The sequence below is a fragment of the Engraulis encrasicolus genome, chromosome 14 (genome assembly GCF_034702125.1).
Source record: "Engraulis encrasicolus isolate BLACKSEA-1 chromosome 14, IST_EnEncr_1.0, whole genome shotgun sequence".
Taxonomy (NCBI): domain Eukaryota; kingdom Metazoa; phylum Chordata; class Actinopteri; order Clupeiformes; family Engraulidae; genus Engraulis; species Engraulis encrasicolus.
The window spans coordinates 52,310,327-52,328,687 of NC_085870.1; the positions used below are offsets into that span (position 1 = coordinate 52,310,327).

General features: G+C 42.1%; 1 protein-coding gene and 1 long non-coding RNA gene across 5 annotated transcripts; one reads left to right on the plus strand and one right to left on the minus strand.

The window, feature by feature from the left end:
• Positions 1-1,981: 1,981 nt before the first annotated feature.
• Positions 1,982-18,065, plus strand: cnbpb (CCHC-type zinc finger, nucleic acid binding protein b). Of its 2 annotated transcripts, none has more exons than XM_063216090.1 (5): positions 1,982-2,130; positions 8,494-8,621; positions 11,285-11,350; positions 15,806-16,004; positions 16,676-18,065. In XM_063216090.1, exons 2-5 carry the CDS (start codon positions 8,519-8,521, stop codon positions 16,791-16,793), a joined length of 486 nt encoding a protein of 161 aa, XP_063072160.1. In that variant the 5' UTR covers positions 1,982-2,130; positions 8,494-8,518; the 3' UTR covers positions 16,794-18,065. The 2 variants fall into 2 exon arrangements, with proteins under 2 accessions (XP_063072160.1, XP_063072161.1); XM_063216091.1 differs by lacking the exon at positions 1,982-2,130 and adding an exon at positions 2,500-2,586.
• LOC134463411 (uncharacterized) lies at positions 4,585-7,298 on the minus strand. 3 transcript variants are annotated; one of them, XR_010037751.1, is made up of 4 exons: positions 7,186-7,298; positions 5,709-6,256; positions 5,544-5,617; positions 4,585-4,671 (listed from the first exon to the last, which is right to left on the minus strand). It is a non-coding gene; the product is annotated as an uncharacterized LOC134463411 (long non-coding RNA). The 3 variants fall into 3 exon arrangements; XR_010037749.1 differs by lacking the exon at positions 7,186-7,298 and adding an exon at positions 7,021-7,125; XR_010037750.1 differs by lacking the exon at positions 7,186-7,298 and adding an exon at positions 7,021-7,126 and having other exon boundaries at positions 4,586-4,671; positions 5,540-5,617.
• Positions 18,066-18,361: the final 296 nt, after the last annotated feature.

Here is an 18,361-nt window from a genome sequence, read left to right on the forward strand (position 1 = left end):
CTGAGGGGAGGGCAAACCTATCAACATAGAGTTTATAAAACGCTCAAGCATTTTGTAAACTAGCAACCTCTATGGAGGGGGGCGTTTTCTTGTTGTCTGGCCCAGGGGCCCATGGAGTCATAGTGCGTCCCTGCCAGTGCCCAGTGATGTAGTTTCGAAATACGCTCACCTGAAAACAACACATCCAGAAACAAAACCTGCTGTTACTTTTCACGTTTCCATTCCTGCCATTCCTTCCATTCACTGCCATTTGTCAAGTCAAGTCAAGTCAAGTAGGTTTTATTGTCAATTTCTTTACATGCACTGGTCATACAAAGAATTTGAAATTACATTTCTTGCTTTCCCATACAGACATAGACTAATCTAGGTAAGGACATAGACAGTATAGACATAGACAGTACTTATACATGGACTTAAGACAGTATGGACATAGACAGTGCTCATACAGACATTTAGGGGTAAGTGTGCGGACTCCTCACTCCAAAAAATTACTGAGAGCCCATGTCCTCAACATCCTGCCATTTGCCTTTGTGATTCTCTTTTGTACAATTTTTCCACCAGTTGCAGGCATTCATTGATACTAAATAATGAATATAAATTCTGTAACAAATTAAACTCTGTGGCAAATTAAATTCTAGGCCAATGGGCCCATTTCATCTTTCTACAAGAAGAACTCATAGGCCTATTTTTAGCAACTTTTATGCTGTCAATACAGTCTCGCATTTTGTAGCCATGCGAATCAAATAGAGCTATGATGTTGATGTGCTTGATGAACAAACGCAGGCTCTTGAAAAGAAATATGGACCACCTTAACAGCTGGAGATGACTACACTCCTCAAATGCAGACTATTGATCGTGTATGCTGAGAGAGGGCTTGGTCAGATATTCCACTCAGTAAAACGACTCCACTGTAAAAGCCCATACACAGCCTACTGGGGGAGTCTTTCTCTTCACCCCCACCCCCCTTCTGCACTCGTCCTGATGGAAGTTTTGATAGCCAAAACACAAAGTGCATAGCACTAACTGATCTCCAGTAACTCCAGTATAAGGTATAGGGTAAACACTACTTATAGTTTAGACGAGCAGTTTTTCTGATCGCTGAGATAATAGCCTATACGACCTGGGATATGCCAATGAAGCTGAAATGTTTTTCATTATTTTACTTTATTTTACATAATGTGATTTATTTATTTGTTTGTTTTAGTTAAACACTGCTGTCAGTTAAGCCCACTTTGTTCCTGTTAAACTGTTAGTTTGCACAATTGTAGGCAATGGTAGAACAAATGATTAGGCCTAATTATTAACACATTATTATGGCCTATTGTTGTTATAAGCCTGTTATTTTCTATTCTTACACCATCGTCATTATTATTATTATTATTATTATTATTATAGCAGCAGCTCTGTGCTACAGAACACAGTGGGCAGTCATGGCTAAGCGGTTTGCAGTGGTTCTCATTCTCAACCTGTATTGAACAAATGCTCCCTTGACCTCATCATAAGCCTGCCCCCCCCCCCTGTATTAAAAAAATAAATTGACTAAAGACCCCCAATGGCAACTAAGCACCGCCCCCTTTCAGATGGATCCTTCTCAACGCTCCCCAACGCCCCCTGGGGGGCTGTACAGCCCACGTTGAGAAAGGCTAGGTTAGGGCGTCAGACTTGTAGTCCAAAGGTTGCTACCTAGGGGCGCCATTGAGGTCTGCCCCCTTGCACGCGGGTGAGGCATACATGCAATTTCGTTGTGGGCTGTATGCTGTGTTCACTTTGTGTGCTGTGTGGAGTGCTGTGTCACAATGACAATGGGAGTTGGAGTTTTGGATTTTACCAATAGGCTTTCACAGTGGTTTGTAGACATTTTTGCCGTTGTGTTTTCATTCTGTATACACCCTCACACGCACGAGACAGTTCCATCACCATCAGCTCATGATGCTGCGTTGCTGGACTTTCAGCGAAGGTGGTGTCTGCAAGCTGTGTTTTATCATAGGTTCCTGAAAATATCGAGCCGTGTGCAAAGAAAGGCAGGGCGGTGGAGGGGGCTCGGCGAGCTGAGGACCGTGTGCAAACCGCGTGTGGCGCAGCGGAGAGAGGAGGAACCGAAAATAAACAGCAACGAGTCACGTAGTCGAGGTGAGTGGCTTTAAAGGACGAAAATATGAAAATAATCACGATAAATAAGATGTGGTGGAATAGCCATGTGTACAAGGAGATGTCTGCTTTCTCAATATGTCAAAGAAACGTGGATTCGAAGCTAACTGTTGTGGTGGAATTTGTTGAAAAGGTAAACAAGCAGAAATTTCTGACGGCGCACTTTGGCCTACTGCGTCAGGCTCCGCGCGGGAAAGTCGTTGGATTTCATTAATTATATATTGTATTTAGATGTTATTTTCAGACAGAAAATAAACACGATGCCGATGCAAAGTACGATATCGGGAGATTATAATAATCACCGTCGTTGGACTGGTTGTTGGGGTCTTCTGAAATATCGAGGGGTCTGTTCAAGTACCGAGGCCGCAGGCGTGGGTGGGCGGCGCGGAGAATGTTCCAATGGAACTGCAGGAACCCAGCGTGGGGCAGCTGAAACTGGTGAGTCGACGGGGGAATATGTGGAAACAGAAACAGAAAGTCTGTGTAGTCAAGTTTTGAAGATGTAGTGTCCCTGCATTAGCAGACCGCATATAGAATTGCAAAGTAGTAGCCTCTGTGCGTAGTGGGCATAGCAACATCTCTGAAGTACCACGGCCTTGCCCCCTTTAGCCTCCTTAGCTAACCATTTAGCTAAAACACATGTTGCCATTGTTGCTGCTGGCCAATGAGCTTTGAAAAGACTGTGGAATTTATTTCGTAGTGCATTGTCTCGGAAGAGGGACAAAATCGTCATGCCATTTTAATTCACTCGTCTGGCTATCCAGCTCGGTGGAACCCCAGATAGCAGAAGGGCGTTGAAAAGACGGTGAATCATCGTTCTGTTCGCCGACCATACGGCGTTGAATAATCGTTGATCAGCGGCGTTGTTTCAACGCCGGTTTGCTCATATGGTTTTGCGTTGAAACAACGTTGAAAATTGGCGGTGTGGCGGCAGAGAATCACCCCCTTTTCACCCTTTATTCAACCTCGGATTTCGGTCGTTTTATAGTTGAATTTTGGGCAATCATTCACCCAGCATTACTTCCTGTTTTATCTACAACAGGAAGGCTATAAATTACATAAAAAGATGCTAAATTAAACAACCAGAGACACGTTTCCATGTCTTAACAACCACAATTCACAACATGCTCTTGCCTGTCTCGGACAAACACACATCAACGACATATTTCAACAATGAAAGTAAACATTTATTTATGTTAATGCAAGTAGCTTTGTGGTCTTCTCCAGGAAGAAGGGCTCCAAAGAATGCAGAGAGATGCCGACTGGAAAAGAAATAAGACATAAGTTGCGGCTGATAACAGTACAGTATTGCCAACAAGACAGTGATTAGCTTGACATATGAACATGGGCTACTGCATCGCTAGCTGAACGGATCCTCGTGTTTACCCTCTGCAAGAGCTGAGTTTTTTTTCCAACTTATAACGCTGCGTGCCACAATTATCATATGCCTCATTCAGCGGGTGTCATCTTCAAAATAAGCCACGTAACTCTGAACTCCTTTGACTGAAAGAGTAGTCGCCGTCTTGATTATTGACAGAACGAGACTTCAGACTTGCCTTCAAGAAGTACACTGCCGTAATGCGATTCTAAAAAGAGCTGAACCCAGAATATTTTTCATGTAGTATTTGATGTTGGTAATTTCGTTGAGTATTGCTAGAGTGTTCCGCCAAAGTGAGTTTGTGGCTAAATACTTAAAGAACAGCTACAGTCCATTCGGGTGGGAGAAAAACATGCCTCATTGCGGGAAGAAACTCAGCTACGGCAACACTAGTGGTACAAAACGCACTAGCAGTTACATTTCACACAAACGCGATTCGTTGTGTTGTGCTGCCCCTTGTATCATTAAAATAACATACATCACAATTTGAGGGCTTCCCCATTACATCAAGAACCATTTCATCAGTGCAACAACACATATTTCACAAGTTTCCCCTCCTATCATTTCACTGAAAAACGTGTAAGACTCTCGCTGGCCAAGAATTAACACAGGGCCTACAGCAACAACATATATCTCAACCATGAAACTAAACATTGATCAGTGTTACCATGCAAGCTTTATTCTGGCATGGGAAAGATTGGCAGATATACAGCACACAGCTTTCAACAGCTGCCCTGTACTTCTTGGCATCTTTAATTCCAACAGCATCCTCAATATGCTAAAGCTCACAGGCTACCTCTGTTGCAATTTTGCATATTAAAAGGCAATTATTATTTATTATTATTAGTAGTAGTAGTAATAGTAGTATACCTGTGACAGTTTTATGCACATGGCATGTCTATATGACAGAACTCAAGTATAGAAGTCTGAGTTGCCAAAAATATGTAATTTTAAAGAGGTCTGCCAGAACCCATTGTGTAATTAGCAGACTTGTTTTTTGTGAATTTAGTTTTCTAAAAAGATTGACAAGCTTTAGAGAAGCAAGCATAAATGGCTTACCAATTGGTCTGGTCGGCCTGCCTGGAAAGCCTTCTGATGTACATCAGGCATACACAGTGTCCAACTCCCCAATCTGATGTAGACACCTGCCAAACAAGGTACACAGGGAAAAGTTATTCTTCTCTATTATTATGGCATTTCACAATCACATACAGTTAGGGCCAGAAATATAAACAAACAAAGTACAGACTCTCAGCATTAATTTCAGGGTGTTGTTTACATCCAAAGCACATTGATAGGATAAAAGTGCAACAGTTTTTGTATGTGCTGCCCTCTTTTAGAGGGTTCAAACATATGGACAGATGAGACAAATTTCAGGCTGCAATTGACTGGAAAGTATTTTGCAACCAAATATTAAACAGTGGAAGTTTGATGCATGAATGCTAGTCTGTCCAATTACTTTGGGTACCATAACATTGGGAAGCACACATAGTTGCAATTCCAACACAGTTTCCCTGATTTGGATGTAAATACCCTAATATTAAACCTGAAAGTCTGCAGTCACAATGAGAGCATTATGCTTGTCTCATTTCAAATCCATGGGTGTGGTGTACAGATGCAAACAAGATGAACATTGGTGGATGCCCATATATTTATGAACCTAACTGTATATGGAGCAGGTGTGGATCTACCGGTACTCACATTTATCCTCCTCAGAACACATCACAATTTAACTGTTCATACTGTACATCATGGCATTGTCAAGTGTAACTGGTGTAAAACCCCCATTTCTATATCGTAGTAATACAACATAGTGTAATAAGCATTTGGCTGTAACCAACTGGACTTCTACTTTTAGCTTGAAAAGTCCTGCAGCTTCCAGTTAAACTCTGGATGACATGACATGGATGAATGAGAATCAGTCACAGTAGGACAGGTGCTGTAGAATAGGTGAAGTGTGGCACATACAATGTGTTGAGGTAACCTTATTTGCCTATAATTACTGTGGCGTACCTACATGCGGTTAGTGATCCGGCAGATCCATGCTGGCATTTGGCACAGCATCTGCATCAGCTACTGTGGCATTAACACCTGCAAAAACAAAATAATGAACAGGGTTCAGGTCAGGTGTATGGCAAAACTCAGTATTGTTTTGCTCTTGTATCTATAACTGTGTATTCACCTGGTATTTGTGGTCTGGTCCATGCATGTTGACACCTGGCACAGTATCCACAGCACAGCCACTGTAGCATGAACAGCTGGAAACTCTCTCTCACTCACAGTCACACACACACACACACACACACAGAGAATACTATTTTTGTAATGATCACATCATACCTACAATTTAACTGCCACGGTTTGCTAAGGTTGAATACAGATATCTGCTGGCTGGCATCTATTACAGAGACAAGGATGAATCTACCACAATGAGTCAGATGTAACAGGAGTAAGTTATTAGCTGTCAGAAGTAACATGTCAGGATGTCAGTTCCTACAGGAATTGTATTAATGCTAAGGGTGCAGCCAGATGTGGATAGGTTGTAGAAAATATTAGTTTGAAGTGTCTCTACCTGATCATGGATCTTACACTTAACATGTGTCTAATTATAGGCATACCTCTTTTATAGCTGTTTCTTATGGGTTCTGGTCAGCTAGTTTCTTTCCAGGTGATGAGAGAAGTCCCTGCTCTCCGCTGTTCCTGAGCTCTTGTGTGGGTCCACTGAGGTCTCTGAATCAGTAAAAGCATACAATCAGACAAGACATATGCACCAGCATTAAAAATTCATGCTTAATTCTATACCATAACATATAAAGGATAACGATGCATACCATGAGTGCCAGGGCTCTAAATGTACTTTTCCCAACACCAGCCAAAGTGGAACTAGTTCTGCTAGAAATCCATCTTACTAGCCAAACACATGGTGGGTCAGAGTAGTGAGCTGGTCTTCTCTACCAGGCAAACCGACATTTAACCAGCATTTGGCCAGTTTACTGGTGTTAATTTAGAGACCTGACGAATGCTATGCACCATTATCTCATGCTCCAAATGTCTGAATCTGATAGGGGAAAGTCGTAACGATAACTTTGCGAGTGACAGCATTTATGCAAAGGTTCTGTGCTATCTACATTTACAGTTCCACAGCCCTTTCCAATTACAAAAAAAATATATATGTGGCTTAACATGATAAATGCTCCGGTTTAATAACCCGTTTAGCCTGATACACTGATGACAATTTAGCAGACGTGAAATAAATGGCATTATATACGAGGCAGTCGAAATTATGTTTTACCAAGGGAAAAGTATCTTACCTGTCAAATGTTGCGGTTTAGCTAATGTTGCTAGCTACGTGAGATACCGGTAAACAAACTCGGTTCAGGTAGTGAGTGACTCCTGGCTGGAAATGAATTCTGGTACTCGTTAACGAGTAGTATATCGCAAAACAAGCAGTCAAGCCCTTGAACCATTAAAGCAGCTTAAATTTATACTTTTACCAATCCATTTTGTAAAGCAGAGCTCATCAAGCCCCGACCCTGGCAGTTGAGAATTAAATTCCGTTCCCTTGACAACCCAAATAGTTTACTTTGAGCTCGCGCTACTTCCGCAGGCTGGCTGGCCAGCTTTCATGCTGTCACATCCAAACTTACAGAATTTCTTACCTTGATTTCCGAAGAATTGATCTTTCGCCAGTGTTGTGGTGGTACTTGTGTAGGAATAATGAAACAGCTGGTTGCATGTGCAGGAAAATGTCCTGTCTGTAGTCGATGCAAGGCAATAATATTTGTGGCATTATGCAGATCTGTTTTTTTTTTTTTTTTGCAGAACTGTCTTTCTGATATGCTTTTTAACAAATTACAAATATTAACATTGTATAGAGGCGAGGACACGCAATAAATTCACTTCAAAAACAAGATGTAATTATGTTGAAAGTTTGTTGGCAAAACTGGCGATGATTCAACGCTGTATGTTCGACCTTCGCTGACGGTCGGCAGATCAACCTTAACCCACGGTGATTAAACAGCGTTTATTCGACCTTCCCCGGCGTTAAGAATTCAACGTCTCACGGCGCCTTTTCGGCGTTGTTTTTTTGACCAACGACGGAAAACGACCATTCTGACCAATATTCATCGCCTTTTCAACGTCCCTCTGCTATCTGGAAGGCCATTATTATATAGTTTGTGAAAAGTGATATGCATGCCTGCGTTGATGTTGCTGAGCTTGACGGATGGAGCTGATGTCAGAGCGCTGTGTTGTGACAGCTGTGATGATATTGACCTGGCCTAAACGATCCCAAATTCATACAGAGCAGACATGATTGTTTTGTTGTTATTGTTGTCGTCGTCGTTGTTAAAACTTCTGAATCAGTTTGAGTCTGCTGTTTTATTGACCCAATGAACGCCCACTTTCATTAGCCAACTGTTGTTTTAAGAATAAAAGTAGTGAAGGATTTCCACCAGGTTTTACATAAGGATTACGAAAAACACTTGTTTTGCTTATGTCCTCTTGAATATCTTACATGCTGAATCAGAAATGTTCCACACGGCCAAAGAACAGCAACAGTGCAGCTTGTGCCTATGTTGGGAAATGTATTGTGAACGAGGGAGCATTTCAGACATGGCCCCGTATTCTGAGTGGATCTTCACACCTAGGTTACATCTAAAATGTCACTGACATTTCTATGTGAGGCTAGCCTCTTATTGAGATGACTTGAAATACCTCGTCGGGAATGTAATTTGGATGCCCATCCGTCACTGTTAATTGTCCTCCCTCTGTGTGTTTACCCATCTGCTTTTAAGGCATGTTACTGGTAGATGAGGAGGGGAAAACGTATAGTGCTATATCTGACACCTGTCTCTCTCTCTCCTCTGTCTGTCCTTGTGTGAATCTCTCTTTCTCTCTCTCTCTATCTATCTATCTATGTATCTCTCTCTCTCTCTCTCTCTCTCTCTCCCTCCATTCCTCTGTAGGTTGCAGGTGTAGTAGACTGAGGTGATGAGCAGCAACGAGTGCTTTGGGTGCGGCCGCACGGGCCACTGGATCAAGAACTGTCCGAACGCTGGACGTGGACGCAGCAAGGGCCGTGGCCGCGGCAAAGGTGAGGCACACTAGAAGAAAGTAACCCATATTCATTACAACAAAGGTGGGAGAGACTTGACACAATGAAGGAGTAATAACATATAATAACAGAGGTGAGGGTCGAATGTTTGCACAGTAACACAAGGCAAAGGTTAGAGAGACTGACGTATTATAGGGGTGTAAATCACAGTCTTTGTGGCGATTCGATTCGATGTCGATTTCTCAGGCCAGCGATTCGATTATTTTGATAAGAATGCTCCTCTATTCAAAATAATGGGTGTTTTTTTTTTTTTTTTTTACTTTACAGGCTTGGCTTACGTGTGAAATATTCTATAAATGAACAAAATCTGCAATATTTCCATGCGTTTTATTCGAGGAACATCATTATTACAGTCAGTCTTATTATTATTATTGAATGGGCAAAATAAAATGCCTTCCAAAAAGAGTGAAATAATAACAAAAATCGATAAATCAATTAAAAACTATTAATCGATTCTCTTGTAGAAGAATCAATTAATTGAATTGATCGATACAAATCCATTACTATTTACTAGAGATGTACAGGATCCAAGATCCGGTTCCGGATCCGGCAGGATAATAGGGTTTTTCAGACTATCCGGATCCGGCAGGATCTTAAGCAGTGGATCCGGTATCCGGCAGTTACCTAAAAATCAGGATCTGGGGCATCTCTACTTTTTACGTAGCCTAGTCTTTCTCAACCCCAAGCGCTGCATGGAGTGAAAGCCCTTTGGAAGCCGTCGTTGAAGGCAGTGTGGCAGTAAGCCAATGAGTCTTAAAAATAGTTTGCGCCAACGTAATAAAAAGGGCCCACGTGTGCGAGTTGGCTATGTGTTTATACCCTTTCATAGGATCCGGTATCCGGTTCCGGATCCGGCAGGATCTTAAGCAGTGGTTCCGGTATCCGGCAGGATCCTAAAAATCAGGATCCGGTGCATCTCTACTATTTACACCCCTAACGTATTACATAACAAAGGTGAGGGGTAAACATGTGTGCAATGTAACAAAGGTGAGGGAGACTCATGACTGTGTATTCAACGCCAGAGTAACTTTTGTAAAGACAGAGATGAAGGAGAAGAGTATCTATTAAACAAATAACTGTAATGCAGGGGTGGGGAACCTACTGTATATCTCGAGGACCATTTACAGCCATTGAGGCCGTCTCATCCGCCCCCCTAACTATTTTAATGTTATGCAATTTTACATGAAATATAGCATGCTTTGTAAGGAAATATTTAAAAAATACATTTGCAGTACAATTGAGTTCTATTTCCATTGGACCTAGTGAAGGTGGGGTCTGTTGTAAAGGTTTAGTCCTTCAATGTAGGCCTAAAGTGCAGGGGGAAATCCTGGTTTGTGTTCATAGGGCAGTCATGGGTGAGCGGTTAGGGCGTCAGACTTGCATCCCAGAGGTTGCCGGTTCGACTCCCGACCCGCCAGGTTGGTGGGGGGAGTAATCAACCAGTGCTCTCCCCCATCCTCCTCCATGACTGAGGTACCCTGAGCATGGTACCGTCCCACCGCACTGCTTCCCATGGGGCGCCACTGAGGGCTGCCCCCTTGCACGGGTGAGGCATAAATGCAATTTCGTTGTGTGCAGTGTTCACTTGTGTGCTGTGGAGTGCTGTGTCACAATGACAATGGGAGTTGGAGTTTCCCAATGGGCTTCCAGCTGAACTAACATATACTTCATATAAAAACAAGACACACACTGACACACTCACAGGTCACATAGGTGCTTTACATCAAGAGTGGGACAAAGCAGTAAACATTTGCTGGTAAGATGGCCTTGTCATAATAACTGTGAAACTTTTGTTCGTTCATGGAGTGCATTTCCTCGAAAGCATAGTTGTTAGCCTTGTTAGCAACTGGGGTAGTTGCCAGTGGGAAATTGCATTGCAAACAACATAGTATCTAACGTAGTTAGCAACTATGGTTTCGAGAAATGCACCCCTGCTTTGCTTGTGTGCACTGTGCCAACTAATTTTATTACCGGGAGACAATGCTTTGGCCTGTGCCCCCTTCTCCGGGCAGGACACATTAGTGAAGGGAGAAGCTGAAGGGTCCTGCAACAACAGCCACAGGGTGGATTCCAATGTGCGGACTATCTTGCAAAAGCTCAATTCTAATGTCATTTTCTCATTTCCAAACGGGATGGTGCATGAAGAATAGTCCTCCAAAAGTGGTTGTAGCTAGGCTGACAGCGGGGAAACTTTGTTTACTCCACTGAGGCGGGGTGTCAGCAAACCACGAGGCCACAAGCACAGACTGAGGACGGGAGTCTGCATATTAGAATTCACCCAGATGCAGCCACCACGACATGCAGTCAATTGTCAGGACTAAACCATTCAACTTGATTACAGAACACAGTCGTACTAATTCGGCTTTAACAAGTGGCTGCTTTAAGCAGTGAAAGATAATTTTTTTCAAATGCTTTCTAATTGAGGATTTACGACTTGAGTACCTGAACTCCACATTAAGCCAAGTTGGGTTGAAAGCCAGTTATTGTTCCTAGGCTGTGGAACATGGTAATCTCAAATTAAAGACTGACCTCTCCACGTTTTCTTCTCTTCTTCCTTATCTTCTTCATGTTCACCTCTCTTATCCCCTTCCCCCTCTTCTCTTCTCTCCTCCTCCTCCTCCTCCTCCTCCTTGTCTGTGTAGACCTGTTCTGCTACCGCTGTGGAGAGCCTGGCCATGTGGCCCGGGACTGTGAGAGGACCGAGGATGGTGAGTCACACACACCCTTCATGTCTCACATCTTTCAACTCTTATCAAAACTAGTCTACCCACACCTGATCCAGCAGGCATAAATTGCAAGTAGGATACAATGATACTTTAAGAATCTTACTTGGGATTCCCAGAGGAGGGATTGATAGCCAGCTGTTTGTATCTGTACGTGTAAGCACACTTCATGCACTTTTCAGAAACTCAATGTTTAAGTTTACATAACACCTGGATGATTCTTCCAACAATATCATGGTGGCACTCTCAAATCCAACTGTAACACATTGTATACATCCAGGCTGAGAGCACACTGGATAAAATATCTATATATATTAGTTCTTTTTTTGTGTTTTATTGTTTTGTGTAGTTTTGGTTTGATTGTCCTAGTCTGTCTTATGTGAGTGTGTGTGTGTGTGTGTGTTTATTGGGACGTGTGTGGCAAATGTTGAATTGAATAGTTCACACGTACCAATGAAATGCATGACTGAACAACCTTTTTCACAGTGTATCAAAGTGTATATCAAACTCGAACATTAGTGGCACATTCCACACCATGTGGGTCTGATGTTAAACTCATGCCCCCTGCTCAGTGTAAGGGTGCATCAGCCGCCCATTTGACAACACTGTTGCCGAGTTAATCAAACTGGTGCATGCATGGCATATTCCACACCCCTTGTATGTACCTTACAAAACTTGTACTCGGCTGGCATATTCCACACCTGCCAGTGTGTCCAGTGTGCAAGTGGCATGGTGGCCTTAAAATTAAGGCAAAAACTGTACTCGCAAGCGGAGTCGGTAGGGGTGGGTATTGGCAAGGGGTTCACAAAACGATGCGCATCACGATACACATGCCAGGATGCAATGCTATCACAATTGCGATGTATCTATTATTGCGATGCGTTGCGATATTTAAAAAAAAGTTGAATGGTAGTTTCAAAATGAATTAATTGAAAGTTCAACATGTGTATACAAACATGTCTAATAACTATATTGAAACAATACAGTTACGGTCTTTAAGGGGCTCTATATAGGATTAAAAGTTTAATTAATCACTGTCCCGAGTCAGCCGTTGTTTATTTGAGTCATTAGTAAAGTAAGTCAACGATGACTGTCGCGACCACTGTCATGGTCCGCTGTCAGAGAACCCCTAATGTAACTTTTGGCAGAGCCACCCTCTACGTCATGGGAAACACTTCTCAAACAAAACAGTATTTTTTCATGACCGTAGATTTTGAAACAGGCATGCCACAGGCACCGCGCAAACCATGTCATCCTACATTGTGCCCCTTAATGACTTACAGTTCGCCAGTATATACACTGCTGTCAGGCTAATGCCAGTCTAGATCGGTGCTTCCCAACCTGGGGTACTTGTACCACCAGGGATACGTGAGCACATGGAAGGGGGTACGTGGAAAAAAATGTAAAAATAGCAAATGTATGGAACAGATTTGCGTTGGACTAGCAGAAGATATGTACAACATTAATTGTACATATGGGGGGGTACTTATGATATGGGAGGGGGTACTTATGATATGGCAACAAGGCTTAGGGGGTAGGCAAGCCAAAAATGCTTGGGAAACAATGGTCTATGATCTCCGGGTATAGTAACCAACCACACCATAATCACAAATTGGTTCCACCATGACTTTTTGTTGTGACAACAGAAAAATGTACAGCCATTTTTGCATAGTTATAACTAAAACCAATTTACTGTTACAACGTATTGGTTGACTAATATGTCTGTGGACCTTTGACCTTCATGCTCCCACAATTCCCCAGTATGCTACAGCTAAATGCATAGTTATATTAAAACCTGGATACTCTTACCATGTGTTAATTGGTCTTCTGACCTTCTATCCCATAATCCCGTTGCAAATTTGGAGCAGCAAATGAGAAGGCATACTTTGGATACTCACACTATTTGTGGTGCTCTTACATTGACGATTGTGTTTATTGTCTATTGGTCTTGTAGTTCATCTTGCGAACTCTCTGTCTCTTTGTCTCCTGAGCCCCACAGGAAGCGGGAGCTGCTGTGTGTTTAGTTGCAGTAAAAAAAAGTGTTTCTCAACAGGGACTCTACGTTAGGGAGCCCTTGGGGGGCGTTGAGAAGGAAACAGCTGAGAGAGGGCGGTGCTTAGTAGCCATTGGCGTGCATCAAAAGGTCTAGAACCACTGGTCTAAAACCTGGGTAGAGTAGAGTATTTACGCTCACCGGCCACTTCATTAGGAACACCTCTCTAGTGCTGGGTTGGACCCCCTTTTGCCTTCAGAACGGCCTGAACTACCTGCAACAATACTTGGGTAGGCTGTGTCATTCCAACAAAGATAAATTGGTACTAATTGGGCCAAATTGTGCTAAGAAAATATTTGTATGCCATTATATCCCCAGCCTGAAACTTTGATGTAAGGCAGGGTTGACCCATGTTTTCATGTTGTTGACGCCAAATTCTGACCATTTCACCTGTGTGTTGCAGTTGATATCAAGACTCACCAGACCAGGCAACATTTTTCCGATCTTCTAGTGTCGTTTATGGCGAGCCTGTCCAAATTGTTGCCTAATTTTTGCCTCCTTAGCTGACAGGAGTGGCACCAAATGTGGTTTTCTGCTGCTATAGCCCATTTGCCTCAAGATTTGATGTCCTGTGTAATCAGGGATTCTCTTATGCATACCTCGGTTGTAATGAGTGGTTATTGGACTTAATGTTGCCTTTGTATCAGCTCAAATCAGTCTGCTCATATTCCTCTGACCTCTACCATCAACAAGGCATTTTTGCCCACAGAATCGCTGCTCACTGCACGTTTTTTCTTTTTCGTACCATACTTATATATATATATATATATATATATATATATATACCCTAGAGATGGTTGTGTGTGAATATGCCAGTAGATCAGTATTTCGGAAATATTCAAATCAAGCCCTCTCAGCTGGACAGCCATGCCATGTTCAAAGTCATTTAAATAACCTTTCTTTCCCATTATGATGCTCGGTTTGAACTGCATTAGATCATCTCAACCATGTCTACGTACATGCAAAAATGCATCGAGTTGCCACCATGTGATTGGCTGATCAGAAATTTGCCTCAATGAGCAGTTGTAACAGGTGTTCCCAGAGATGGGACCAAGTCACTAATTTGCAAGTCGCAAGTAAGTCTCAAGTCCTTCCAATCAAGTCCGAGTCAAGTCACAAGTTACGACACATTTGACCAAGTCAAGTCCAAGTCCAAGTCATGCCAAAGCCAAGTCAAGTCAAGTCCAAGTCCAAGTCGTGCCAAAGCCAAGTCAAGTCCAAGTCCAAGTCCAAGTCTTATTTTTTCCAAGTCATCAACAAGTCACCTTGTATTCAATGTGCAATATTGACAATTACTTTTGGTCATGAATTCATTACCTCTCCACACTGCTTTGCATGTCCCCCTTCGCCAGTCATGTCCCGAAAATCGACCACGGTATACTATGATTTCAGTTTTTTGAGCGTGGTTCGGCATTGGTTTTTGGTTTTACTAGGTTTAACTATAAATTGAACCATGGTTTTACTCTGAAAACTAACCATGGTTTTACCACGGTTTATAATTATTCATTAAATTACTTTTATCTTTTATCCAACGCATATATTGGTGACAGTCCTTTGAGCAATATGGGGTTAGGTGCCTTGCTCAAGGGCACTTCAGTCATGGATGGAGATGTAGGAAGAGGTTTAAGGGTGGGATTCAAACCTGCAACTCTGTGATCTCCAGCCCAACTCCCTAACCATTACAGCACGGCTGCAGACAAGCTTCCATGTTTGTTTGGGTGACCATGCAACCCACAATTGATCATATATATTTTTTAGCATGGTTTTTGACTATGGTTGAAAGTAAATCATTTATTTTTCTTTCTTTCATGCATTTTTTTCACAGACAAAATGCAAAAATATATATATATTCATTGACTTGGAGCACAATTGCAAGTCATTGCAAGCTAAAACTGTCAAGTCGAGTCAAGTCTCAAGTCAATAGCGTACAAGTCGAGTCAAGTCACAAGTCACTCCTAATATTGGCAAGTCAAGTCTCAAGTCGAGTCATTTGTGACTCAAGTCACAAGTCAGTCCGAGTCACAAGTCACAAGTCCACATCTCTGGGTGTTCCTAATGTAGTGGCCGGTGAGTGTATTCGTCACATACAGACCCATAACTTGGGTAGTCTTTAGTGCGTTGACATGGTTTTAAATTCAGAATTAATCATTCAGAATTCAATAGTTCTGTCGAGTTTACGTTGCACTTTTATTTAATTACCGAATTGTGAAGTATATAATTATGTTTTCAAGGCGGATTTAAGTTTTATTCGGTATTACATTTCCCATGTACCCGAGGCCAGTGTATAAGTTGTCTGTGTCATTACCAATGTCTTGTGTCATCATTACCAATGCGTCAGTTGACTGAATTGGCCTGTCCACTGTCTCCCTCTCTCCTGGCTCCCATAGCGTGCTACAACTGTGGCCGTAGCGGTCACATCTCCAGAGACTGCAAGGAGCCCAAGAAGGAGCGCGAGCAGTGCTGCTACAACTGCGGCAAGGCTGGACACATGGCCCGCGACTGCGACCACGCCAACGAGCAGAAGTGCTATTCCTGCGGTGGATTTGGACACATCCAGAAAGGCTGTGAAAAAGTCAAGTGCTACAGGTGTGTGTGTGTGTGTGTGTGTGTGTGTGTGTGTGTGTGTGTGTGTGTGTGTGTGTGTGCGTGTGTGTGCGTGTGCGCGCATGTGCATGTGCATGTGCACATGCTCACATTTTGTGTGCACACTGTGGTATCCTAGGAGTATCCTAAGACTTAGTTTTGAACCATTTTCCTGTGTATATACACACATTTTTTTTTTCATTTTACCTTGTCATTTTATGCTCTAGTGTGCACACATGCTATAGGTAGAAATGCGTAGAGGAGGGCATCAGAATCACCATGCCCAACCCATGCCTTAAATGTATTGATGGGCTTTCACTGTGTTGCCAGAGGAACAGTTTGTTATTTAGAATGGAACGGTTTGTGATCCATTCTAGAATGCTCAGAACTCAGAATTATACATTTTGCCTCATCATAAGGTGTGACATTGTGTGAAGGTAAAATAATGTAATTAATAACCTTTGTGATGATCCATGTGTCAATGTTATTGATGTTCCTTCTGAGCTACAGTGTAAACACTTTTTTGGCACTTTTTCCTGCCAATTTTAAAGATGGATCATTCAGCAAAACTTGTTGCGCCTGTCATTACGATGACTGAGTAAATTGACTCAATTTCTCTCTCTCTCTCTCTCTCTCTCTCTCTCTCTCTCTCTCTCTCTCTCTCCCTCTCTCAGGTGTGGGGAGATTGGCCACGTGGCCGTGCAGTGTAGCAAGGCCAGCGAGGTGAACTGCTACAACTGCGGCAAGGCTGGGCACCTGGCGAAAGAATGCACCATCGAAGCCACCGCCTAGAGCCCCATTCCCTTGTCGCCCCTCCTTTTTTCTGATTGATGGTTGTATTATTTTCTCTGACAAAAATCCTCTTCACTGGCCAAAAGGTTGGCAGGACAGAGGCTAGTCCCAGGCCAGTTGAGCTCTTGACATGTTTAAAAGGAGGAAAGGGGTGGGTGGAAAAAAAATGCGAAGAAAAAAAAACAAAACAAACAAAAGACGATTTTTTTTCCACTTTCTGCATTTAATACAAAAAAAAATGTTTATGTTTAGTTTGGTAGAGGTGTTATGTATAATGCTTTGTTAAAGAACCCCCTTTCCATGCCACTGGTGACCAGGGAGGAATGAGTGAGTGTGTAGGAGAGCAAGCGAGAGCGAGAGAAAGAGAGCGTCAACAGCAGCATGATCATGTCAGTGTCAGGTTGGCCTCTCGGGCGTTGTGGAACCGCCTCCATGAGAGGTGTGTTTAACGGAACGCAAGAAAAAGAGGAGGACTGGAGGGAGGGAGAGTGGGAGTTAAAAGAAGAAAAAAAAACAATATCATGGGAAGTTTGTTTGAAGCTTCCGTGAGATGATTTGCTTTTTTTTTGTTTTTGTTTTGTTGTTTAGTGAACGTGAGTGAGTTAATGGTGAGATTCAAAAAATGAGCAGGAGCAAACAGAACACGTGACAGTGATGGTCTGGACGGAACATTCCGCCACGGACCAGCAGTACGCAGCTAAGTGGAGAAAAACAAACAAAACAAAAGAAACGGTAAATGAAATACTACAACAGCTGATCAACCCGTTTACAAGCGCAAGTCTGGGGAAAACTTTGAATAAGTGAAACATACAAGCTATGTACAAAAAAGGATGCATTGGGTTTTTTTTTTTATTAATAATATTATTATTATTATTATTTCTCTCTGTGATGTCAGCTAATGAACTATGTGGTGCAGCTGACTGTTTAAAAGGAAAATCTGACTTATGGTTCCTAGATCGCAATGCCATTTAGATCGTTTTACCCATGGGATTCAAGAAAAAAATAACTGAAACTGAAAAAGAGAAAAAGAAAAAAAAAACAGTTGAGGAGATTCGGAGGCAGAATTTGGAGCTGGAGGAGAGGAGAATGTTTTCACAGAATCAAAAATGTTATTTTTGTACAATATCACTTAGACTACTGTAAAAAATATCATTTGCTTGTACTCAGTTTTTAAGTCGGAGGGTTATTGCACCAGAAGTAGAGATGAGCATAGAGATGTAATTTTAAACTATCAATAAAGCCGCAAGAGGAGGAAGGCGAGTTATGACTGAAGCTTCTTTCCTGTCTCCATTTCTTTTTTACTTCCTTTGTACTAGCGTTGTGTGAAGTATATAATACATAATATTAATTTCTGATTCATTCAATTTGTGTTGTTAACAGGTCCCATTAATAAATATAAGGGTTCATATGCAAAATCTGCAAGTGCATTTGCAATAAGTGCTGTATTCTTTTTATTCTATTTGTATTCTATTCTGTTTTCTATAGAATTGGCAAACTTAAAAATCAGTCCATCTCATTTAGTGTGGGCTAGTGTTGTCATTTAAGTGACTCTTTAATTGAAGTGACTT